Genomic DNA, 26,818 nt, shown 5'->3' on the forward strand with positions numbered 1-26,818 from the left:
GTAGGGGAACTCATACTGCAACGCCGAGAGCTCTGACACTCTGCAAGCAGAAGAAATAGAAACAATAAATAAAACTTTCCAAGATAACCATTCAATATCAAAGGAATGCATAGGCTCAAACGGAGCCCCTTGAAGAACTTTAAGAACTAAATTCAAACTCCATGGAGGAGTAACTGGCTTGAACACAGGTCTGATCCTGACCAAGGCCTGACAAAATTATTGTACATCTGGAACATCTGCCAGACGTTTGTGTAACAAAATAGATAAGGCAGATATTTAACCCTTTAAGGAACTTGTCGATAAAAACTCTACTCCATGAGTAGCCCTTGGACTCACACCAATATAGATATTTACACCATATCTTATGGTAAATCTTTCTAGTTACCGGCATATGAGCCTGAATCATGGTCACAATGACCGATTCAGAAAAGTCCCGCTTGGATAAAATTAAGCGATCAATCTCCAAGCAGTTAGCTTCAGAGAAATTAGATTTGGGTGAAGGAAGGGCCCTTGAATTAGAAGGTCCTTCCTCAACGGAAGTCTCCAAGGTAGCAGAGATGACATGTCCACCAGATCTGCATACCAATCCTGCGAGGCCAAGCCAGTGCATTAGGATCACCAATGCCCTCTCCTGCTTGATTAAAGCAATGACTCGAGGAAGAAGAGCAAACAGAGAAAATAGGTATGCTAGGCTGAAGGTCCAAGGAACCGCCAATGCATCTATCATTTCCGCCTGGAGGTCCCTGGACCTCGATCTGTATCTCAGGAGCCTGGTATTCTGTCGAGATGCCATGAGATCTAATTCCGGGCTGACCCCACTTGAGAATCAGGCTGGAAACACTTCCGGATGGAGTTCCAAAAACTGAACCATCTCCCGGTCATTATATTTCTAAGTAAAAATCATGGCGTGCAGCACTAAGATCCACCCATTGTGGGCGTAGCCAAAAACGGAATCATCTCCCGGTCGGTATATTTCTAAGTTAAAACCGCTGGGAGACACCCTCAGAGCCATAAACTAAAATTGACTCCTGTCCTGCCCCAGTGCCTGCATAAAAATAGCTGCCAATAGTCCTCTCCATCCAGGAGAGTTTACGTGTCCCATCACAATAAAGAGCCCTATTTGTTATCTTAGCCCTTGATTATGTGATTGTCCAGTAATGTAGTGCTCACTTACTTCTGAGTGTTTTTATGTCCCCAGAAAATAATAAAGTTAGCACTTACCTTGAACTTCTGCCTGCAGCAAGGCAGCTTCACAGGCTTGAGAGGTCCTCTCCTTCACATCGACCTGTGGAGAAATAAAGTGCTGAGTAATCTTCACCTCAGACTATAGGGCAGCATGAAATACATGGGAGGCGCAGTGAGAATTATGTCCCACAAGTTCCCATTGCTCTAAAGCCACCAAAGCTCTACTGTAGAGACTGATATGGACTATGGCTACACCCTAGTACAAAGCAGCACAATCTTGTACTACTTTAAAAATAATAAACTCTTGATTGAAGAATCTATACTAACACCTCACTTTACCACATCCTATCACTAACGTAGGCAAAGAGAATGACTGGAGTGGGAGGGAAGGGAGGAGCTATTTAACAGCTCTGCTGTGGTGCTCTTTGCTGCCTCCTGCTGACCAGGAGGTGAATATCCTATTAGTAATTAAGATGATCCGTGGACTCATCGTGTCATAAAAAAAGAAATATCATTTCATATATAAAACATGTCTGTAGTTTAAAGGGACAATACCCAAATGTTGAAGCACTTGAAAGTGATGCAGCAAAGCTATACAAATCTGACTAGAAAATATCACTTGAACATCTATATTTAAAAAAAGGAAAATATTTACCTCAAAATTTCCTAAGTATTCACACCCCATTGTAAAGGGACTTTAAGCAGCCAATCAGGATACTAGTCCCAGGACTTGCAAGGGAGCATGCATCTGGCATGTGCAGACACAGTCATGTTATTTTCCTATTCCGGTTAAGGAAGTTTACTGTAAAATTTCATGAGATCCCAGCAAAGCATAGGATGACCTCAGCACTGCTGATGATGCTGATTGGCTATTGCTTTTTTTTACTCCAATTTGCAACTGGACAGCAGCGGAAGTATAATTGTTACAAGAGCACTCACTATTGTAAGATGAAGAAATTGTGAGGTAAAATATTCTCCTTTCTTACATAGAGATGTTCAGGTGATATTTTCTTGTCAGATATTTACAGTTATGCTACATCACTTACAAGTGATTTAGCATATGAGTATTATGTCCTTTTAAACAAGGCATTTACTAGTATTAAAGTGATAGTAAAGTAAACGCTCTTTATTAACTTTATCTAAAAGTTTGTTTAAATATATATGGCTGTTCATTCATTCTTCGTTCTTTTAGTACATTGTAATATTTTGCTGCTGCGGCAGCCTACACAACATTTTCTTTTAGCTAGCAGTGATGCTATCCAGTCAGATCGGGAGCCAGGTGTCAAAGTCTTGCAAAAAAAAACAAAGCATTAAAATATGCACATGCGTTATTCAACACTACGTCATCTCAGCTACACATTCCTTTGTGCGTGTTCACGAGAAAGGCATGTGCAATTGGATGCAACGATAATCCAGTGACATTTATTAGCATGATCAAAAAAGGTGGGTGATCATTCGCTCTCTGTAATTATATACCGGGTGCCTCAAGTTCAATACTCAACGCTAAAGAAGTACTCTCTATTATCTGTAGATACATTGTATACTTTCTATCAGCTGTTTTTAACTTGCGCATGCGTAACAAATTTTCTCAGGGGAGCGCGCAAATATGCTGACGTAGGGAGCGGGTGTTAACATAATTACGAAACAAACATGGAAAACCAGGAAGCGCTACCGGGGCAAAGGAAGGTGAGGACAAATAGATAATTTCCAGCCAGGAAAGGGTCTAATGCTCACTTCCTTACCGCGACTCCAGGCTACCGCAGATCCCCTTACGCCAATTGCGTATCCTATCTTTTCTAAGGGATCTGCCTAACGCCGGTATTTGGAGTCTTGGATGAAGTGAGCGGTAGACCCTCTACCGACAAGACTCCTACCGACAAAAAAAGTCAGTAGTTATGAGCTTTATGGGCTAACGCCGGATTATAAAGCTCTTAACTACTGTGCTACAAAGTACACTAACACCCATAAACTACCTATGTACCCCTAAACCGAGGCCCCCCCACATCGCCGCCACTATAATAAAAAAATGTAACCCCTAATCTGCTGACTGGACACCGCCGCCACCTACATTATACCTATGAACCCCTAATCTGCTGCCTCTAACATCGCAACACCTATATTATATTTATTAACCCCTAATCTGCCCCCCCAACTTCGCCGCTACCTAACTACAAGTATTAACCCCTAATCTGCCGACCGGACCTCGCCGCCACTATAATAAATGTATTAACCCCTAAACCGCCGCACTCCCGCCTTGCAAACACTATAATAAATATTATTAACCCCTAATCTGCCCTCCCTAACATCGCCGCCACCTACCTACAATTATTAACCCCTAATCTCCCACCCGCTATGTCGCCGCTACTATAATAAAGTTATTAACCCCTAAACCTAAGTCTAAACCTAACCCTAACACCTCCTAACATAAATTTAATTTAAACGAAATAATATTCCTATTATTAAATAAATTATTCCTATTTAAAACTAAATACTTACCTATAAAATAAACCCTAATATAGCTACAATATAACTAATAATTACATTGTAGCTATTTTAGGATTTATATTTATTTTACAAGCAACTTTGTATTTATTTTAACTAGGTACAATAGCTATTAAATAGTTATTAACTATTTAATAGCTACCTAGTTAAAATAATTACAAAATTACATGTAAAATAAATCCTAACCTAAGTTATAATTAAACCTAACATTACACTATCATTAAATTAATTAAATAAATTACCTACAATTAGCTAAACTAAAATACAATTAAATAAACTAATCTATAATACAAAAAAAACCCCACTAAATTACAAAAAATAAAAAAATATTACAATAATTTTAATCTGATTACACCTAATCTAGCCCAATAATAAAATAAAAAAGCACTCCAAAATAATAAAATTCCCTACCCTATTCTAAATTACAAAAGTAATCAGCTCTATTACCAGCCCTTAAAAGGTCTTTTTGCGGGGCATTGCCCCAAAGTAATCAGCTCTTTTACCTGTAAAAGAAAATACAATACCCCCCCAACATTACAACCCACCACCCACATACCCCTATTCTAACCCTCCCAAACCCCCCTTAAAAAAAAACTATCACTAACACCCTGAAGATCTCCCTACCTTGAGTCGTCTTCACTCAGCCGAGCCGAAGTCTTCATCCAATCCGGGCAATGTGGTCCTCCATCCGGTAGAAGTCTTGATCCAAGCGGCAAAGAGGTCCTCCATCCGGGCAAAGTCTTGATCCAAGCGGCAAAGAAGAGATCTTCCATCCGGGCGATGTCTTCTTCCAAGCGGCATTTTCTATCTTCTGTCTTCCGGATCCATCTTCATCCCGCCAACGCGGAACATCCTCCTTCCCCGACGGACTAACGACGAATGAAGGTTCCTTTAAGGGACGTCATCCAAGATGGCGTCCCTCAAATTCCGATTGGCTGATAGGATTCTATTAGCCAATCGGAATTAAGGTAGGAAAAATCAGCCAATCAGATTGAGCTTGCATTCTATTGGCTGTTCCGATCAGCCAGTAGAATGCAAGCTCAATCTGATTGGCTAATTGAATCAGCCAATCAGATTTTTTCTACCTTTATTCCGATTGGCTGATAGAATCCTATCAGCCAATCGGAATTTGAGGGACGCCATCTTAGATGACGTCCCTTAAAGGAACCTTCATTCGTCGTTAGTCCGTTGGGGAGGAAGTATGTTCCACGTCGGCGGGATGAAGATGGATCCGGAAGACAGAAGATAGAAGATGCCGCTTGGAAGAAGACATCGCCCGGATGGAAGACCTCTTCTTTGCCGCTTGGATCAAGACTTCGCCGGATGGAGGACCTCTTCTTTGCCGCTTGGATCGACTTCTACCAGATGGGGGACCACATCGCCCGGATTGGATGAAGACTTCGGCTCGGCTGAGTGAAGACGACTCAAGGTAGGGAGATCTTTAAGGGGTTAGTGATGTTTTTTTAAGGGGGGTTTGGGTGGGTTAGAATAGGGGTATGTGGGTGGTGGGTTGTAATGTTGGGGGGGGTATTGTATTTTCTTTTACAGGTAAAAGAGCTGATTAATTTGGGGCAATGCAAAAAGCCCTTTTAAGGGCTGGTTATAGAGCTGATTACTTTTGTAATTTAGAATAGGGTAGGGAATTTTTTTATTTTGGGGGGCTTTTTTATTTTATTGGGGGGCTTAGATTAGGTGTAATTAGATTAAAATTCTTGTAATATTTTTTTATTTTTTGTAATTTAGTGTTTGTTTGTTTTTGTATTATAGATTAGTTTATTTAATTGTATTTTAGTTTAGCTAATTGTAGGTAATTTATTTAATTAATTTAATGATAGAATAGTGTTAGGTTTAATTGTAACTTAGGTTAGGATTTATTTTACATGTAATTTTGTAATTATTTTAACTAGGTAGCTATTAAATAGTTAATAATTATTTAATAGCTATTGTACCTAGTTAAAATAAATACAAAGTTGCCTGTAAAATAAATATAAATCCTAAAATAGATACAATGTAATTATTAGTTATATTGTAGCTATATTAGGGTTTATTTTATAGGTATTTAGTTTTAAATAGGAATCATTTATTTAATTATAGGAATATTATTTAGTTTAATTTAAATTATATTTATGTTAGGGGGTGTTAGGGTTAGACTTAGGTTTAGGGGTTAATACATTTATTATAGTAGCGGCGACGTTGCAGACGGGAGATTAGGGGTTAATAATTGTAGGTAGGTGGCGGTGATGTTAGGGAGGGCAGATTAGGGGTTAATAACATTTATTATAGTGTTTGCGAGGCGGGAGTGCGGCGGTTTAGGGGTTAATACATTTATTATAGTGGCAACGCGGTCCGGACGGCAGATTAGGGGTTAATACTTGTAGTTAGGTTGCGGCGACGTTGGGGGGGCAGATTAGGGGTTAATAAATATAATGTAGGGTTCGGCGATGTTAGGGACAGCAGATTAGGGGTTCATAGGGATAATGTAGGTGGCGGTGGTGTCCGGTCGGGTTAATAATAAAATGCAGGTGTCAGCGATAGCGGGGGCGGCAGATTAGGGGTTAAAAAGTGTAAGGTTAGGGGTGCTTAGACTCAGGGTTCATGTTAGGGTGTTAGGTGTAGACTTAGAGAGTGTTTCCCCATAGGAAACAATGGGGCTGCATTAAGAGCTGAACGCTGCTTTTTTTGCAGGTGTTAGTTTTTTTTTCAGCCCAAACTGCCCCATTGTTTCCTATGGGGATATCGTGCACGAGCACGTTTTGCAAGCTTACCGCTACCGTAAGCAACGCTGGTATTGAGGGTTGAAGTGGAGCTAAATTATGCTCAACGCTCCCTTTTCTGAGCCTAACGCAGCCACTCAGACAACTCTCAATACCAGCGTTGTCTTAAGGGTGCGCTGGGAAAAAAAGCAGCGTTAGCTATGCGGGTCTTTACCGACAAAACTCTAAATCTAGGCGTTTATATTTTAGGTTACTATGTATTTATATCAGTAATGTAAATAACAAATAGTTATCTGATGTCCTTTCATAAAAAAAATACCCCAAGTTAAAAACAGTATAAACTGATAAACATTATCTGGTTAGTATAACTTGTCTTTTTTGATGCAATATAAAAAAATATATATATTTTCCTTCCTGTTGTCATTTGTACCTGTTAAACGGACATTCTGTGGTACACTATTCTGTCGGTGTGTACAGCAAGAATAGTTTGTAAAGCAATTAAAAAAAAATAATACTTAGATTTTTTTTACGCTGAGACCAGCACAAGAATATGCATGAGGTGTCATTGTTTAACTGGTGAGTATCACCTACACACTCGCCTGTCAAACAAAAGAATTCACAGAATGTAGAGACCATTTGAAGGCAGTGTGTGTTCAGACAATCAGCCTAAAAAAAACTCAAGCTAACTTTTTCCCCCCAGACTTGACCGTTTCTTTAACCCTTTGGCTGCTAAGCCATTTCCCACCTGGGTGCTAATATTTTATTTTATTTTTTTTATTTTTTAAAACATTTTTTTTTAATTTTTTTTTTTTTTTACAGACCCCAAGACTTACACTGTTGGAAAGGTTAAGCGAGTACCTTTCCAACAATGGGTCTTGGGGGTCTGTAGCTGCTTAGATGCCTGAGATACAGGCTTCTAAGCAGCATGCCCCCACCTCCTATACTTAACATTGTTAAGTATAAATAAAGTTGCGCGGTGACGTCATCACGTAATTGCGCGTGACGTCACCGCGCATCACGTGAAGCTCCGACGATGCCTGTCACTCTACAGGCACGATTGCCGGGTTAGGAGCAGTAAGGAGCCCCCAGATCTGCCTCAAGGTGGGAGAGTGCTCATGACGGCTCTGAGCCGTCATTAGCACCAGAGTGAGAAACTCTGTGACGGCACAGAGTCGTCATTAGCACTCAAAGGGTTAAAGGGACAGTCTACACTAGATTTTTTATTGTTAAAAATCAATAGCGAATCCCTTTAATACCAGTGTTAATTTCGTTGACTAAAATGAGTATAAAACTAAAGAAATTCTGATGACTAAAATACGACTAAAACTAAAATGGCATTTTAGTCAAAAGACTATGACTAAAACTAAATCAAAATTTGCTGACAAAAACATTTTATGCAAGGTGTTATAATCAATCCATATCTAATCACTGCTCTTTTGTAAAATTTACGAAACTTAATTTGATTAAATTTTAAGATAAATAGACATGTTATATACCACAACTGTTAAATCTGTATTGCATGTTCAAACCTTAATACCATAAATAAACAGGTTAATAAACCTTTACTCCAGGAGACTATAATGAGTTTGGAAGTTCTAGACCAGAGCTAATATCGTTGCCAAATTTTTTTTCAAATCTGTGAACAATCAATTGATTCTTCCTATAGAAATAAGCATAACCCACGAGTATGGGTTTAAGTTATGCTGTGCCTGTGCTATCTGCAGAAACTTTTTGTTGTGTTGAGTTACTTGATATTTGTTTTAATTATTAACAGATAACTGTTAAAGTTTTTATATTGGGTAATATGTGCAATACAGCCAATACAGTTTACAGTTTTTTATATTTTAAAGTTGCACTTCTGTTTGTTTATAAAACTTGGTTTTATTTCATTTTAAGTTTAATAAAGACGTTATATATCACATCGGCTAAATCTGTGTCTGTATTGCATGTTTAAACCTTAATACCATACATATTAACAGGTGTTATGTTTACTCCTGGAGTATATAATCAGTTTGCAAATGATAGAGAAATGCTTAAATAATGCATTACACTTTAACTAAACCCCTTAGATTTTAGTCGACTAAAATCTACTGGAGATTAAGTCGACTAAAACTAGACTAAATCGAAATTTGCTGTCAAAAATAACACTGTTTAATACCAATTCCCCAGTTTTGCATAACCAACGTGGTTATATTAATATACTTTTTACCTCTGTGATTACCTTGTAGCTAGGCTTCTGCAGACTGCCCCCTTATTTCAGTTCTTTTGACAGACTTGCATTGTAGCCAATCAGGGCTGACTCCTAGGTAACTCAACGGGCGTGAGCACAATGTTATCTATATGGCAGACATGAATGCCCTCTAGTTATGATTTTTTTTTAAATGCATTCAGATAAGAGGCAGCCTTCAAGGGCTAAGAAATTAGCATATGAGTCTACCTAGGTTTAGCTTTTGACTAAGAATACCAAGAGAACAAAGCAAAATTTATGATAAAAGTAAAATGGAAAGTTGTTTTAAATGACATGCCCTATCTGAATCATCAAAGTTTATTTTTGATTAGACTGTCCCTTTAAGTACAATCTAAAGCAAATTCAGCGGGGAAAAAAAGAAAAAAAAAAAATATTCCAAACTATATGCAGCATAGCTGTTTTTTATTGTATCATACCAAAGAACATAAAATAAAAAACCATAGTCAGTTACATTTTTCATCAGTCTAGGGGATTTATTCATGTTATCTTATGTCTGAATGGAAAATACATTGTCTTGTCAATTAAAGGGGCACTAAACACATAACCCGTTATAAAATGTTTAATTAAGCATTGTAAAATGCATAACAAGTCATAAAATGTTTAAAAAAGAATTGTAAAAAAAAAAATACCCAGTGCAAAGTACATTCATTTTGCTGACCCATCTATATGCCTTGGAGTAGGCAAAATTCACTAAAAAAAACTTCTATAGTCTTCTCTGCCCCTGCATCTTCAGCAGTTTGTGTGTTGTTCTATACAGCTGATTCAATAAAAACACAATCACCTATTGATTCTTTAATGGTCCAAAAATAATGATATAGCTGCACCACCAATTGTATTTAAAACATCATAGTTTTATTGTGCCACTTAAAACAGACAACGTTTCAGACCCATGTCCTTATTCATGTCTGAGACATGAATAAGGACATGGGTCCGAAACGTTGTCTGTTTTAAGTGGCACAATAAAACTATGATGTTTTAAATACAATTGGTGGTGCAGCTATATCATTATTTTTGGACTGTTTATTTGGGACCATGGTGCAGGTCCAATTGTTGGCACACCTGCAAACGATTCGTTGCATACCCTTGGTGCTTGTGCATTTCGTTATTCATTGATTCTTTAATGCATCATCTGAACAGAATAACATAGGAACCAGTGGGGTTGCAGAAATTAGACAAAATAGATAAGGCTAGTATTGAATTTTGCCCAATAATTGCTTATATCAGGGTATTAATTTAATTGCTGCACTGAAGAGCTGGGTGTATCCCTTAACTCTTCTGAATATGTAGAACCTTGCAAATTTTGCTAACAATATTACATTTTTATTTATTTTTCCTACTTTGTATAAAGGTGTGATGCATTGCAATATTTAAATCCTGATATATACTTCATAAATATAAAAACAGTTATGGAAGATTGCCGTTTCAATACAAACAAATGCAAACGATATGGAGTTGGGTTAAGCTGTAAACAGAATGACTTTATGCATATTTATAAGCTTGGCAGAAAAATCCTGTTTGAAATAGTTTATATATTATTGTTTATATGATAAAATAAAATATACCTATCTTTAGTACAATCAGAAATATATAGATAAACTGTATATATAGACAATTTAAAAATATACATAAGATTAGATCTATAAATAGTTCACAATTTAACACATATAAAACTTTTATAAATCACAAACGGGCGTGAAGGTTAGCATCACCTAAATGGTAATTAAAACACGCTAATACCTAACGCCATTCAATCAGTTTGACCCATTGGATCTGATTAGCACTGTGATTAATACAAAAACAAAATATGCAATTAAATGTTATGTCTTCATGTTTCAAAACCCAAAAATTATAAATTATCATAACACACCTATAAAAATAAGTTGTGATTATATATATATAGCCATCAATATGATGAACAAAACACATTTTATATTGAATCATATTATATATACACATACGTATAATTAAAGTTGCATATACCCTTTTTAGAGTAATGTCCAATATCTGCATGGATTTGGGGAAATATTGTATCCTCACTCTTTTTTTAGAAGACATCTTTGGTATTTTGGAAGCACTTATATAACTAGGAAATATAGGAAATATTATATATATATTTAGGAAATATACTCAACCAAGACAGATTTTAGGGATTTGGCAAAGATTATTACATTTAAAAAAATAATTGAGAAGCGAGAATAAAGTGCATTCAAAGTCATTGCTCCTGAGGAATAGCCATGGTCACTTTGAAAATCCATCAGATATAATAAACCAGTTTATTTCCTAGTAGAATCTTCATTCTTGATCATCGTTAATACAATTATTTTAAATACGATGTAGAATTTTACTTTCCTTATCTTTTGTAAATAAAATCAGGATATAACATTAGCAGAGTCACTTTCTCTTTCACTAGAAAAGTATGGATGTTTTGTGACTTGGCTGAGTCTGAGAAAATGTCAGCTGTGCCAAATGATATTGCTTATTGCTCCTATGTGATAATTGTTCATGGTAACAATCCGAGTCCTGTGCAGAACCAAATCTGATAGTCAGGAATATAAGATGGGACGTCTACGGATCCTCTCGATGTGATCTGAAACATACAAACAACAATAAGTTATTTTTTGCACAGGAAATTTAGTACATTCAGATATTTTATTTTACAAAGTTTTTTAGAGGGCATGTTCTGAAAGATTAAAATGGCGAAAAGAAGTGAAATTATAGTAAAAAATAAAATGCAATTTTGATTAAATTACACTTTCCTATGACCCCATACATATGCATTAAGACTGTGCCTAATCAGAGAACCAACATAATACTTCTCATTGCTAATGTGATACACATCACCACCATCTCTATAAACAAATGCGTTGTACAGGACATAATTAAGGTATGCCCTGTATAAACTAGCCAAGAACATTGCCGCAATCCTGACAGCTTTATAAAACGTAAAGAATTTATTGGAAAAAAAAAGTTAAAAGCTATTGTACACAAGGAGTAATATTCCAAATATTTTACGCGTTTCACACATGTAACACTGTAACTTTTTTCATGCAATCAAAATCGCATACAATTAATTAAAAACAAAATACAAATTACATTAAAAATCAGCTTCGATCATGCTGGAAAAAAATGGAATATACATAAAGAAGGTAAGAAGTACATATTTCCGCAATGCAAAATAAGTTAAATGTCAATGTATCACAGTTGATCAAAAATACTTTATGTGAATGATGATAAAAACACCCTATAAAAAAAAAAAAAAACACCCGATACACAAGAATGAAATATTTTGTCTAATTATGTAACAAAATTAATTGAAGCAAAATTAATGAAAAGAAAAAAACGATTATATTATAACTCAATCAACAATATAACTAATGTCCCACTCATGATTAATACCTTTAGGTGTTCTGCAACTTATAAATCCAAAATAGTTCTTTCTCAGGGCCTGATTTTCAAAACCTCGCCGGCATGGAGAGAAATCAAGCAAAATGTTTGGGATTTTTTTTTAGACATTGTATTGTAATGCAGGACTCACTGTTTCACATAAAGAACACTACATAGGAACATAAACATGTCTCAAGTTAAAATCTGTGTTTCTTTTTTTTTTTTTTTTTAAGGGCCTCGCCGTACCGATCAGACTTCTTAGAATATCTCGTCTGAGCGGTGAGGTTTTGAAAACCAGGCTCTTGGAGAGAATTTAAAATAAATTACCTCCCCTAGATGGCAGTATAGCACAATATACACCTGAAAACTGTAACCTGTGAACATTAAAGGACCAGTCAACACAGTAGATTTGCATAATCAACAAATGTAAGATAACAAGACAATGCAATAGCACTTAGTCTGAACTTCAAATGAGTAGTAGATTTTTTTTCTGACAATTTTAAAAGTTATGTCTATTTCCACTCCCACTGTACCATGTGACAGCCACCAGCCAATCATAAATGCATACACGTACCATGTGACAGCCATCAGCCAATCACAAATGCATACATGTTTTATTCTGTGAAGTCTTGCACATGATCAGTAGGAGCTGGTGACTCAAAAAGTTTAAATATAAAAAGACTGTGCACATTTTGTTAATACAAGTAAATTGGAAAGTTGTTTAAAATTGCATGCTCTATCTGAATAATGAAATTTTTTTATTATTTAAAAAGATAGATAATCCCTTTATTACCCATTCCCCAGTTTTGCACAGCCAACATGGTTATATTAATATACTTTTAACCTCTGTGATTACCTTGTATCTAAGCCTCTTTTGACAGCCACTTGATCACATTACTTTTTATCTATTGACTTGCATTTTAGCTGTGTTGTGCAGAACCCACAGGCATGAGCACAATGTTATCTATATGGCTCACATGAACTATCAGTCTCCTGTTGTGAAAAGCAAATAAAAAAGCATATGTTTAAGAGGCTGTCCATAGTGGTTTAGAAACAGGCAGAAATGTAGAGGTTTAAATGTTATAAAGTATATTAATATAACAATACTGGTTGTGCAAAGCTGGGGAATGGGTAGTGAAGGCGTTATCTAACTTTTTAAACAATAACAATTTTAGTGTTGACTGTCCCTTTAAATGCAGACTATTAAAGTGACATGCAACCGCTGAATCTTTATTATAATACTTAACATCTCTGAGGTGTTCACCTACTCTTGATCTTAGGACCCGTGACGTTTGTCCTATGTATAGCATATGGCAAAGTTGACATATAAGAAGATTGATCACAAAGGTGGTACTGCAGTTAGCATAAGATTCATACCCAATACAGTATGCTCTGTATATCCTGTGCGCCATAAAAGCTTTCAGTGAAAACAGTTATTTTCACTAGAAACATTTCTGCAAGTACACATGCATTGCTAACCATAAGTGAAATGCAATAAACAGACGTATTCTAACATTTTCTTTCACGCATAACAATTACATTATGATAGTTACAGGACATACCAGAATGTTTGCTGTAGAATGAAGTCATTTCATCTTCATCATCACTATCATAATTTAGTGGGTGCATGTCCGAGTCTGCCTTGGTTTCAGATTGTGTTGCAGCTTCTGGCTCTTTCTTTTTGCAGCTTCTCAGAGCTACAAGACGATGATGGATAGCAGCATACAAGCGCCCTGCATCCTTCACACTGGCCTGTAGAGAGAACATCCAGTCACTTAGCATACAAGTCTAGAAATCAGTTCAGAATGAATAATTATGTAAATAAAGCTTTTTTTTTTTTTTGCATCACAACATTTATCTGTGTTAATGAGGGCCACATTACATTATTATGTCCATTAAACTTGATCAGTGTAATTTTTAGTCAATAGGTAGGGTGACAATCCGAGGCGTAACTAGAAACCACAGGGTCCAGGTGCAAGAATCTAAGAAGCCCCCCCCCCACCCACCCAAAAAAAGAAGTGAATTTGCTACATTTTTTTTTATTTATTTTTTTACATTTAACACAAAAAAAATTTGAATCAGATTATATGTCTGCAAAAGGAGGTAACCTGTGCCCACAGTCCGTGAGATGGTCTTACCCCCTATTACTGTATATAGTGACACTGTTTAACCCACCAGTACTGTATATAGTGAGTCAGTGACACAGTCTGTAATCTGCCGGTGAGATGGCTGGCCTGACCCTAACCGCCCCAGTACTTTATAAAGTGACCACAGTAGTCTGTGACATAGTTCAGCCCCAAAGAAGAATATGTAGGTGTGTACTCATAGTTCAGCCCCCCCATACTGTATATAGTGGTACTGTATAGACTGACACTGTTTACCCTGCCCCCCCATGCTGTAGTAACAAGGTCTGTAATTTGCTGGTTCCACAAACACACACACATATACATGCATAAATACACACACAGTCACATACATACATACAAACACACACACATAAACACCAATGGGTAAAACAGAAACAATAACTCCTGTAGTCAGAGACACTAGTGAAGCATCAGGTCACACTCACATGATATCAGTGCAGGCAGTGGCAGGTCAACGTTTTTTATTGTTAAAATTTATTTTTTATTTTTTTTAAGCTGGGCCCCCACCCTTGGGGGCCCAGTTGCAATTGCGACCTCTGCACCCCCTGTAGTTTCGCCCCTGGTGACAATATTGCCGCTTTAAAAAAGAGACACATGAAAAATACATATGTCAGGGCTGTTTAAAGAAATGTTTTGTATAAGAACCCTGACATATCTATTTTTTAAATGTGTCCCTTGTTAAAGTGGCAATATGGTCACCCTACCTATTGATTGAAAATTACACTGATCAAGTTTAATGAGTGCTTTTTAATATATGTTGTGTGGTTTAAAAATGTGTAAAAAAACATAAATACATTTAAAAATGTTTTAAAGCTCCCACATTATATCATGCACCCTCACCCCAAGCAAATGATACAGCTGTCAAAATGACTGCCCTGCTTCTGTCATAAGGAGTGAGAATACACTCAAAAATGCTGGCGGCCAGTTTGAAGAGGCGGAGCTTCAGCATCTGACACCTATTTTGAAGACAGCTGTATGCGCAGGAGGAAATATAATAACTGTGAGCAGTAACCATTCTTTGTAGTTGCAGTTTAAAAACCATTTACTCCTGGTGCTAATCTGTTTTATTATTTGCTCTGGATTCATAATTCCAACGTTTTCTATAATTCTTTCAAAACAATAAGTTTTAAACTTTACAAAAAGTCCTCTTTTGCAAGATATAGAAATAATTTGGTTCTTATAAAAACATGGCACTTGTTTTGCCCTCAAATCTTCTTCTGTGTTTGATTTTAACTAGTTACGGACCATCTGGAAAAGTATATACGTCAGAAAGTCTTAGGCTATGTTTAATGACATAATTATGTATTTACTTGTCCAGATGTTGTAGAGATCTGAACGTATTTCAGGGCACAGATCTATTGGAGACCTGGCAAAATTCTAACAAACCAAAACAAAGGAATTTTATGTCACCCAAAAGGCCCCCTGAATCAGGGAGGCTGTAACAAATACATTTCTATCAAATACAAAAAAACAAAAACAAAAAAAAAACAACAGAAAAACACTGTGGTCTTTGGTATGCAAATTACCAGGGTCCTTAAAGGAATAGTCTAATCAAAATTAAACTTTCGTGATTCAGATAGAGCATGTAATTTTAATCAACTTTGTAATCTACTCCTATTATCAGTTTCTCTTCGTTCTTTTGGTATCTTTATTTGAAAAAGCAGGAATGTAAGCATTGGAGCCAGCCCATTTCAGCACCTGGGTAGCGCTTTCTGATTGGTGTCTAAATGTAGCCACCAATCAACAAGCGCTACCCAGGTTCTGAGCCAAAAATGGGCCGGCTCCCAAGCTTACATTCAAATAAAGATACAAAGAGAATGAAGAAAAATTGATCAAAGGAGTGAATTAGAAAGTTGCTTAAAATTGAATGCTCTATTCGAATCATGAAAGTTTAATTTTGTATAAAATGAAATGATTTATAGATTTCTAAATATCATCTATCTCAGTGTAGGAGCTAAATGAATAAGCTAAATGTAAAATCCATGATTGCTAACAAAACTGACATCTGATACAGTAATATTGCCAGTACATTATTACACTTTATCTTACCTGGATGAGAAATACTTTAACATTCTGATCTTCAAGATCGGTTGCAGTAATGCACAAGTTCTTTCGACTCACTTTCTCTAGCTTCATTCCATCCCAGATTTTGCTGTTCAACACCAATTTCAGGTTGCCATGGTTTCTCATCACTAAAAGAAAGGGTAATATTGACCTCTGTAAATCTTGTGTGCTTTATACATTTCTGCAACAAACTCCATCTCTTTGCTGCCAAGGACCTATTTATCTTATGCTACATGAAACACACTTTATTTTATCTGGTCTCATAATTGCTCAAATGTAAAAGGCACCTTGAAATGTTCAGAGAAAAAAAAATAAATCTAGAAATTTCAGGTGTAAGAATATGATGGGGAATGAAATAACCTCTCTGAAACATTTTTGTACCTTCAGAAAGTAGAATTTTTTGTTTACTTAAAAGTCTGTAACCAGAATGAATATGAATTGGGCACTGAGCATTGAATAAATGAAATATTATTGTCTTGAAGACTCTAGTGAGCTATGTAATAATCTTGTACCTTCAAGATTAAAATAAAACTTTACCTTTAAAAAGCATTGCTACAAGATCCCTCAGCCACTCACAATTATCAGCCTGAGGAAACGGCATGGTTAACGCCGAGAAACGCGTAGCGTTAATACTGAACTGTTTTTACTGTTTTATTACAATTTTTATTATTCCTTTATTTTGATCTAATTATATAAAGTTTAATTATTTATCAACATTCCTGAGTCTCCTTTATCTTACGGCCTTTATCGATCAACTCTCCTGGAACACACTAGGGCTGCTGATATTATCTACTGTGCCTGATACGTGTACTGGGTCACTGCAACAACCCAGTAGTCTTCATTTGCATCATTGGGTGCGCTCCAAATTGTGAGTACCCTGTTATTTGGGAGCCTTAAACGGGGAGGCTTTACCATATTGCTCTGCACTAGGAGTCGCCCTTCTTATCTCCACCTTTAAGATCCCTCAGCCACTCACAAGCCTACACGTATCCCGCCCTTAAACTAGCGGTCTGTGGTACAGCCCATGATTAGGCTGCCAATTTTTCTTTTCACATGCTATGTGCTTCACATTGTAGCTGTTTGCTTGGGCACAGCATAACACCTGAACATAATGACGTGAGCGCTAGCCTTCACATTTACAGCATCACTTGCTGCGGATTTTGACGAGAAAAAAAACCCTAATAAAATCAACGTGTGGGTGGGGCGCAGAGCTTTGCAAAAGTACATTTTTCTTTTAATCTTGCATATTAGTTTATAGCTCACTAGAATCTTTAATGTACACACTATGCTTATCGGGTTTCATTTACTGCACGTTTACTACCCTCTTAAATGCCATGAATGATCCTACTGATTATCTTTGGCTTCAACTGATGCTCATTCTGAAGGAAACTATTACCATTGAGGCATTTAAAGGACCACTCAATGCAGTACAATTACATTATTAAAAGATAATGCAATAGCACTTACTCTGTCAGAAAAAAAAAATCTACTGCTTATTTAAAATTCAAATTATTTTCTACCATTTTTCAGCCCCCTGTATCATGTGACAGATATCAGCCAATTACAAACTAGTATACGTATACCCTGTGAGCTTGTGCACATGCTCAGTACGATCTTGTTTCCCAGAAAGTGTGAATATAAAAAGACTGCAAAATTTGATAATGTAAGTAAATTGGAAAGTATTTTAAAACTGTGTGCTCTATCTGAAACATATTTTGTCTTGAGTGTCCCTTTAATGATTTGGACAAACCATATTTTTAACAAACAGAAAAAGACCTGAGTTTACAACTTTTTTTTTTTCTTGAAGGAACATTACTGAAATGAGTAGGACATAGTTTTGAAATGTCTGCATTTCAGATGTACATGAAAATGAACAGTTCAGGTTACATGCACAGTCCGCAAATAGCTGTACAAAGCACACTGTTGACATACACATGTGTACATACTGCTGATTTAACGTCAACAAGTTTACAGCCCATATTATAATATCTAATATATAATATTAAAACATATATGAACACTGTATACAATTGCAGCCTTAGTATGTGAAGTTTTCAGACATCTCATGCCAGTGTACAAGGAAAAGGGAGAGATCATGGTATGTCCCAAAATATTTAAATCTTCCTATTTTAAAAAAAAAAAAAATGTTTATTATTTTTATATATATATATATATAAACCAGCTGCATTTTAATTTGTTTGCTGTAGTTCAAAGGTATCAGATAGTAATATGTGTTCTGTAATAAGTAGTGTTTAACCCTGTCTAGACCTTTTTGTTATGTCCAGACAGGAATTGTCATTGGGATTACTGAGCTGATATTCATAGATTAAAGGAGCTGCTATTTGTATGGGCTCTATCTTTATATAAGAAAAATAATGTAATATTATTGAAATAAATGATGCAGGTGGCACAGAAATATTTTAATGTAAGAATATTTTATTATCAATTTCTTATCTGTTTCAATCTATTTAATGAATCCTCACAAAGGGGTTTAACAAACAAATAAACTCACAATCAAGAGCCTCAATACATTGCTACTCTTGAACAAGACACAACCCGGGAGCCAATCAGGAGTAGCATATGCACATATCTGTGATCAATGACCATTCTCAAGAATGTCATATGAGCGTGCCTGGTATGGGAGTTTAACTCATTTGTCCAATAAATTATTTAGTGTTTTTATCCCAAAGTGGGCTTTAAGAAAATGTTAGTAAATTTATTTAAAGGCATTAGTTTTTTTGCACCTAATCAACTGCTGATATTGGTGTAATTTGCAGGTGTGGGCCTTCATAGGTAGTGGAAAAAAAGACACTCCAGTCAGTTCAAGGGAGCAAAAATGGTCTAAGGAAACAGGCTGTGGAAATATGCCACAGAGAAAACATCTTAGCAGTTTAAATCTGTCTTTGTAAATGTTTAACCAATTAACAGGAAATCAAAAACAAAACTAGAACTAGTGAACCTAAGGGTAGTCACTTTAACCATCATGGAAAGCAGAAAGGCTGACTTGGTGCTCCCCAGACTAGAACCTGCAACATTCCGGGTTTAATCTAAACTTCCCTTTGAAACTCTGCTGATTTTGTGACTTTTAGGGAACACTGAAAGTCTTTAACTTAGGAGAGGGCTGTATACACCTGATATGCTTATGATTTCCTGTAAAAATACCATGTCTCCATTCCTCCATAATTTTTATTTTGCTATAATAGCAAAAGAAAAAAGTGCCTTTTACCTCTCCCTGGCGCTGTCACCTTTTCCTGCTAACTGGCAGGATTTTCTGCTTCTACAGGCCCACACCTTCCCAACATGCTGAGTCGATATTTCTGGTACAGCAAGTCACTGAGAGGAAAAAGGCGTTATAATATTTAAAGCAGCAGGAATATATAAAAAAAATATCAGAATAAAAAAGTTTTGTGGATAGCCACATGGCTAAGGGGGCATAATGTGATGTGTGGTATCTTTAGAACTGTGCATCTGTAATCTGAGTTTACATCAGTGCAACCTCCCTACTCATTATTGTAATACAACGGAATTAGTGCTAAAAAATATAAAAGTAAAAATAAAAAAAAGCAAATATTACTTAAAATATTGTGTGCCAAAAAAATCTAGTTAGTGCAATGCCTTGTGAATGTTACTGTGGGATATAATTTCATATGAATAAACTAATGGGATATATTGTAAACCTTTTGGTAAAGCTTATCTAATGATTTTGGTACATCATTCACCATTATCTCAAAATGTAATTCCCCTGAAAATGGTTACACATACTAAAAAAAATAAAAAAATAAATAATAATTGCCCAAGTTTAATTTAACTTTTTTTTCTCTCCAGACACTGTGATGCATCCTGTAGGATCCAGAACTCTAAAGCAACATTTTACATAGTGATTAGTTGATCAGTGTAGGAGCCCATTTTATTCTGTCCTTAAAGGGTCATGATACCCAATTTTTTTCTTTCATGATTTAGAAAGAGCATGTCATTTTAAACAACTTTCTAATTTACTTCTATTATCTAATTTGCTTCATTCTCTTGATATCACTTGCTGAAAAGCATATCTAGATATGCTCAGTAGCTGCTGATTGGTTGCTGCACATAAAGGCCTTGTGTGATTGGCTCACACATGTACATTGCTATTTCTTCAACAAAGGATATCTAAAGAATTGAGCAAATTAGATAATAGAAGTAAATTGGAAAGTTGTTTAAAATTGCATGCCCTATCTGAATCAAGAAAGTTTAATTTTGACTAGACTGTCCCTTTAACTAGTCACTGCAAAGGAGATAAGATAAACAATATTGCAGTTTTTCGAAGGGTATGTTCCTAGACTGCAAAATAATGCAAATTGTGCCAAAATGTTTATTGTGTATGCAGATGTTTAGAAATGCACTGCTTGATTGCTGATATAGATTATGCATATATACAAATAACGGAATCCCTTTAAAGTTAGTGGGAATATCTTTAGATAAACCATTTGATAGCTTTTCTTGATGTTGACAACATAGCTCAAAGCGTTCTATAAGACGAATCCCTTCAATTTAAAGAGTTCAACTGTAATCTACCTATTCTTGACTTGAACATTCCGCTGTCATTGCGATCTGTGTCATTAAGTCTCAGGTACCCTCTGCCTTTTTCTATCCACACCTGGGTCTCTCTTTTCAATGCAAAGAGTTTGCAGTTTATCTAGAAAAAGAAAATTGACATATGTTAAACATGTTTTAAAAACAATTCTCTGAAAGAACAGAAGACTCTTAAAGAGCTTTATTATGCAAATGAAAGAACATTATTTAAAAAGGACACACTTTAATGCGTTAGAACACGTAATTGTGATCCTGCAGCTCTTTTGTTTTAACCAATTGCGGGAAGTACCACTGCTTTTTTCTACTATACTGGCCCTTTAAAAATGTTAACATTATGTTTCATATAATGTTTCATTGTAATTATTTGATCTTAAAGCTAACAGGAACTGCAACTGGTCTTTAAGGCCTAACTGTTCAGTGACTTTATTAGTGGGCAATAACACAACTAATGCAGAGCATCGGGTATTTTTTTTTAACAAGGACTTGTGTCCTTTAATGGCATTACAGAATCAAGCCACAGTCTTGCAATCTAGAAAATGTCACTAATGTCATCAAAGGGAGATTCCCACACAATGACACTGGGTGTCCCCCATGAGTCAGAAAATTTTGTGCAATGTGCAGTGTCTCCTGCAAAACAGAGTTTTCTCGTCCGACCGGGGAGATTGACAGCTCCTGTCCGTGCGTGTTTGGCTGTGCGAAGGCAGGGGGCAGGATTGCACGCAAGCAAAAAATAGGGCTCGTGTGCAATGCTGAATTCCAGCAGTAGATTTCAGCCCACCAAAGGTGAGCTGCAGCGGACAGGGGCGCGCGTATGTGTGCCCCTGTCCGCCGCAGCTTAATAAATCGACCCCTAGTCTGTCTATATTTTATTCTGAAGTGTAAGCTTAATTCAAGGTATGTAATAGTTAACTTCAGTTTCAAATTAAAAAAAAAAATCCAAGAATACTCGGAATACAAAATGCTTCTAATAAAAGCGATCATTGTTTTAGCTGCATATGCACATATCCTCTGTGCACCTTCATTCAAAACTGCTGCTGTCAGTGAAACAAACAAGCCACCACCAGCTCTCTGAGCAGGTATGAATTAGAATTCTGATGCACGGAACATGCTGGCATATGTACTTATGCGTCTGAAACAGTGATAGCTTTCACTAGAAGAATTCTTGCTAATACAGATATAATGTAAGTATATTGGTTGTAGTCAAATTTAAAAAGTACTCACACACACATGATTTTAGAATAGCTTTATACAAGAGACGTCTAGAATTTTCCTTTAAAACAAGAATAGACAACCATTTTTTTCTGTACAGTAATTTTAAGAATTCTTCTACCCACAAATTACAGGATGAATAGAGCGTTTTAGAATCTGCGTCACAGTAACCTCTCATTGCTTTTCTAGTAAGCAAGCATATCAAGTATACAAGAACATACAAATAAAGAACGTAATATGTAACATGGCATACCTGAAGAACATTGCGTTCAGATTCCTCTCCGGTTATAATTTCCACTTTATCAAGTTCATATTTGATGCTGGGCTTTGAAGTATAGGCAGCTGCCGATTCTATCAGCGTTTTGTTCCCACTTGTGTTGTGTTCTATAATAAAGAGTCCAAAACATTACAAAAGCCAAAAATGTAGTTAAAAGATACTGCAAAATTATTTCATTTTTAATTTGTCCCCAATTATATATCCAACCTGCTGGAGCGCTTGATAATAGCTACTTTAACTTTATTTTGTCATTTGAAATAGCTACTACCTATACTGAAAATATAAATATTGCAGTCATGGAGACAGAAAAGATATGCAAAAAAGACAGCAGCAAAAAATAAATAAAAAACAACCTCCCAGTGGAGAGATACATTAGTCTATTTGAAAGGATGTTCCTGCTGGGGCTTTGAATAAAAAAAAAAAAAAAAATATATATATATATATATATATATATATATATATATATATATATATGTGTGTGTGAAAAAAAAATTACAACCCTTTATAACTGTAATTTCATTTTTATATAAACTTTATTTTTTTACTTAATTCACTGTGCATTTATTGGTAAGAGCTACAGTTCTGCTTTGTGTAGATAAAATGGCTTATATTAAACAATTTACTTCTATGCTTTGTTTTTTTGTTATCCTTTGTTGAAAAACAGAAAGGTAAGTTCAGGAGTGCGCACGTGTCTGCAGCACTAGATGGCAGACGTTTTGCGACAATGTTATACATAAGCAAGAGCACTAGATGGCAGCACTATTTCCTGTCACGTAGTGCTCCAGACGTGCACGCTACCTATCTAGATATCTCTTCAACAAAGAAAATTTGAAAATAGAAGTAAATTGAAAACTTTTTTTTAAATTGTGTTCTCTATCTGAATCACAAAAGAAAATGTTTGGGTTTCACTGATCAGTGACAAACTGAGAGAGAATTGTCACAAAGAATGGAGTGATATTTTATTGTACAATGATTAATAAATTGAATAAAACATGAACAGAATACATTTATCACACAGGAAAGTGCTCTACATTCTTTGCAAATCTAGGCCAGTGCTGTAAAGGGACAGTTTGCCCCCAAATGTTCTCCCCTTTAATTTGTTCCTAATGATCCATTTGACCTGTTTGAGTGTATTAAATTGTTTACGAATAGCTCCTTTGCCTTTATGTCTGCATTTGAAATACCTAAACTGAAAGTTTCTATACCCAGGTATAGGCTATTGACAAGCTATGTAAAAACAGCTAGCCGAAGAAATTACACTCCCAGTGGGGAGTGAGTGAGATAAAATTCCAAAATGCTAATTTTCAAGGGAAGCATTTGAATGAGAAGGATGTCTGATCTCTCTGCAAGTTTAGACTATTTTAATGGGCTGTGGTTTTAAAGAGCAAATCCAGCTATTTCATTTACAAAAAGAAACAAAGGAGTCATTTCTCATACATTTTTTTACTCTGCAGCTGGTATAACAAGTCATTGGGAACACATTAGGGGAAACCACTTTTACAGTACACTGTTCCTTTAAGATACTCATGGAATATCAATAGCATTGACGATACTTAACAGAAATGAATACTCCAGCAAATCTGCAGTGATAAAACAACTATATAAACTGGATTTTGAAGTTGACTTCAATACCTGCTTGCTTGTACACAATCAGGAAAAGACAGAGAAGCTGTAACTCTCTATAACGGTTACAAACAAGGGCACTATTTAGCTAGGGCTTTGTTTTACATTTTGTCACAGGATCTGATTATTTCCCCTCTCAGGGAAGTGTGAAACACATATTTTTATAATAAAAAGTGAGGTATTATACAGCCAAATGCAATAAATCAATTCATAATAAATGGATTAATGTAAAATTGTATTTATTCGTTTTTAACATGGAAATAAAGTAGTTGGAGCACTTGGATTACGTGCTGTGTGTCTTATCTTTAAGCCTATGACTGATGATAACGGTACAATATATATGTGTCTTACTCTGATAAGACCAGCTGCTTAGAGATGACGTCTTTCCATTTACATTGGGTTTCACCAGGTTCAGACTGGTTTGAAAGCCTGACTGAGGACTTCCCTGTGAACCAATGAAAACATGAATTAGATGTACAGTATATTACACCCTGTAACACATCATTTGCAACTGTCTGCTTCCTAAACATGTTATTTTTTACTTATCTCTAAATATGTAAAGGGACAGTAAAGTCAAAATTAAACATTCATGATTCGGAGAGCGCATGCCACTTTAAGCAACGTTCCAATTAACTTATATTATCTAATTGGCTTTGTTCCTTTGGTATCCTTTATTGAAAAGCATACCTAGGTAGGTTCCGGAGCAGCACAGCACTTCTGGGAACTATCTGGTGATTGGTGGCTACACACATATGCCTTTTGTCACTGGCTCACCAGTGACAAAATCTGTTGGCGCTCTACAAATAACCGATAATAATAATAAAAATGTGCTCAGCTAGCTCTCAGTAGTGCATTGATGCTTTAGAGCTAACTTTATATGTTTAATCCATTTGTATGTAACACATTAGAGCATTTTCCTTTTGCACTTGTATGTCCCTAAAACCACAAAAAGAATAGTGTGATATTTATTAATTTAGTCATTTAGCATTAATTTTCTATCACCCACAAATGAAAGAAAAGTATTTAAACCTTATTTGTATCTATCAGCCAATAAGAATTAGCAGGAACTACAGAACAAACAATCGTGTATTAGCTTTCAGTTTACATTTAAACAGATTGTACTTCAGATGCGTTCAGGAAATAAATAAACAAATACATTCATTAAATATTTAAATGAAATATATATAAATCATCATGTTTAAATGAAAAGCTACTTTAATGCTTTGCTAAAATATTTGCAAGATTTCACAATTACGTGTGCAAGCAGAATTCAAGGCTACAGTCGCAATTTATTTCCAAACTTTACTTCTGGACTTTCAACTCTTTGCATTATGACTTTTTTTAAAAAAAAGAATTAACCATCTGCAAACCTCTAATGATTTTCCCCTATCAGACCAACCCTTACCATAACTCGCTTATCCATGTTTTCCCCAAAGACAAAATCTGGAACATTTTTATTGGATGTAAACTTTGGTTCTGATTGATGATTTCTATAAAACAACATGTTAAAAAAAAAAAAAAAAAGTCTTATTAGGAACGCCTCACTGAAGTCTGAATTGAACTAATGATTTATAGAGCAATCAATTAAAAAAAAAAAATTGTCCAATTTACTTCCATTGTTAAAAGTTACACAATCTTTTTATATGCACATTCCGAGGAACCAGCTCCTAATGAGTATGTGCAAAAGTTCACAGTATATAAGCATATGCATTTTGTGATTGGTTGATGGCTGTCACATGAGATTTGTTGGGGGAAAAATTCTACTACTCATTTGAAATTAAAGGGACACTGAACCAAAATGTTTTCTTTTGTGATTCAGATAGAGCATGCAATTTTGAGCAACTTTCTAATTTACTCCTATTATCAAATTTTCTTCATTCTTTTGGTATCTTTAGTTGAAAAGCAGGAATGTAAGTTTAGATGCCGGCCCATTTTTGGTGAACAACCTGGGTTGTTCCTGCTGATTGGTGGATAAATTCACCCACCAATAAACAAGTTCTGTCCAGGGTTCTAAATCAAAAACTGTCTGGTTCCTTAGCTTAGATGCCTTCTTTTTCAAACAAAGATAGCAAGAGAGCAAAGAAAAATTGATAATAGGAGTAAATTAGAAAGTTGCTTAAAATTACATGCTCTATCTGAATTACGAACGAAAAAATGTGTATTCAGTGTCCCATTAAGGCTAAGGATATGATACTCTAACGTTCTCTGGTCTTGCAAGATTCTATAATATGCCTTATCCATTTTACAAGCCCCCTCAGATATTGCTTTAAAGGAACAGACTACTCCAATATTTTTATTGTTTAAAAAGACAGATAATCCCTTTATTACCCATTCACCAGTTTTGCACAGCCAACATGGTTTTGTTAATATACTCTTTGCCTCTGCCGACTGCCCCCTTATCTCAGGGCTATTTATCTTATCTATTGACTTGCATTTTAGCCAATTTGTGCTGATTCCTGAACTTACCCTGTCTTTCTGTGAAAAGCTAATAAAAAAGCATGTGATAAGAGACTGTCTGTAGTGACTTAGAAACAGGCAGAAATAAAGTATATTAACATAACAATGTAGTTTGTGCAAGGCTGGGGAATTGGTAATAAAGGCGTTATCTATCTTTTAAAACAATAACTATTTTGGTGTAGACTTTCTCTTTAAAGGCAATGATTTTCCTTGGGAATTTTGTATCTCATTAAGGGATTTCAATACTATTCTTTATGTGAAGGAGAGACACTTATTTTACAATGTAGAGTTCAGTAAAATAAGATTGTTTTTATATTGTTTACAAATAGGTCCTTAACCCTTTTTTCGGCATATGAAATAGCTGATTTTGCCTATGGTATCCCTACATATACTTAAAGGGATATGAAACCATAACATTTTCTTTAGTAATTCAGATAGA

General features: G+C 35.6%; 1 protein-coding gene across 1 annotated transcript in view; it reads right to left on the minus strand.

Annotated features, from left to right (window-relative positions):
• Positions 1 to 10,908: 10,908 nt before the first annotated feature.
• RANBP3L (RAN binding protein 3 like) overlaps positions 10,909 to 26,818 on the minus strand; it is a 48,506-nt gene continuing 32,596 nt past the window's right edge. Inside the window, exons 9-15 of the mRNA XM_053701214.1 lie at positions 25,328 to 25,412; positions 24,274 to 24,367; positions 22,276 to 22,406; positions 20,796 to 20,916; positions 16,230 to 16,372; positions 13,596 to 13,785; positions 10,909 to 11,236 (exon numbers count right to left, since the gene is read on the minus strand). Coding sequence (XP_053557189.1) covers positions 11,193 to 11,236; positions 13,596 to 13,785; positions 16,230 to 16,372; positions 20,796 to 20,916; positions 22,276 to 22,406; positions 24,274 to 24,367; positions 25,328 to 25,412 — 808 coding nt within the window. The 3' untranslated portion in view covers positions 10,909 to 11,192. The remainder of the gene's footprint in view (positions 11,237 to 13,595; positions 13,786 to 16,229; positions 16,373 to 20,795; positions 20,917 to 22,275; positions 22,407 to 24,273; positions 24,368 to 25,327; positions 25,413 to 26,818) is intronic.

Source organism: Bombina bombina, chromosome 2, assembly GCF_027579735.1.
Source record: "Bombina bombina isolate aBomBom1 chromosome 2, aBomBom1.pri, whole genome shotgun sequence".
NCBI classification, from domain to species: domain Eukaryota; kingdom Metazoa; phylum Chordata; class Amphibia; order Anura; family Bombinatoridae; genus Bombina; species Bombina bombina.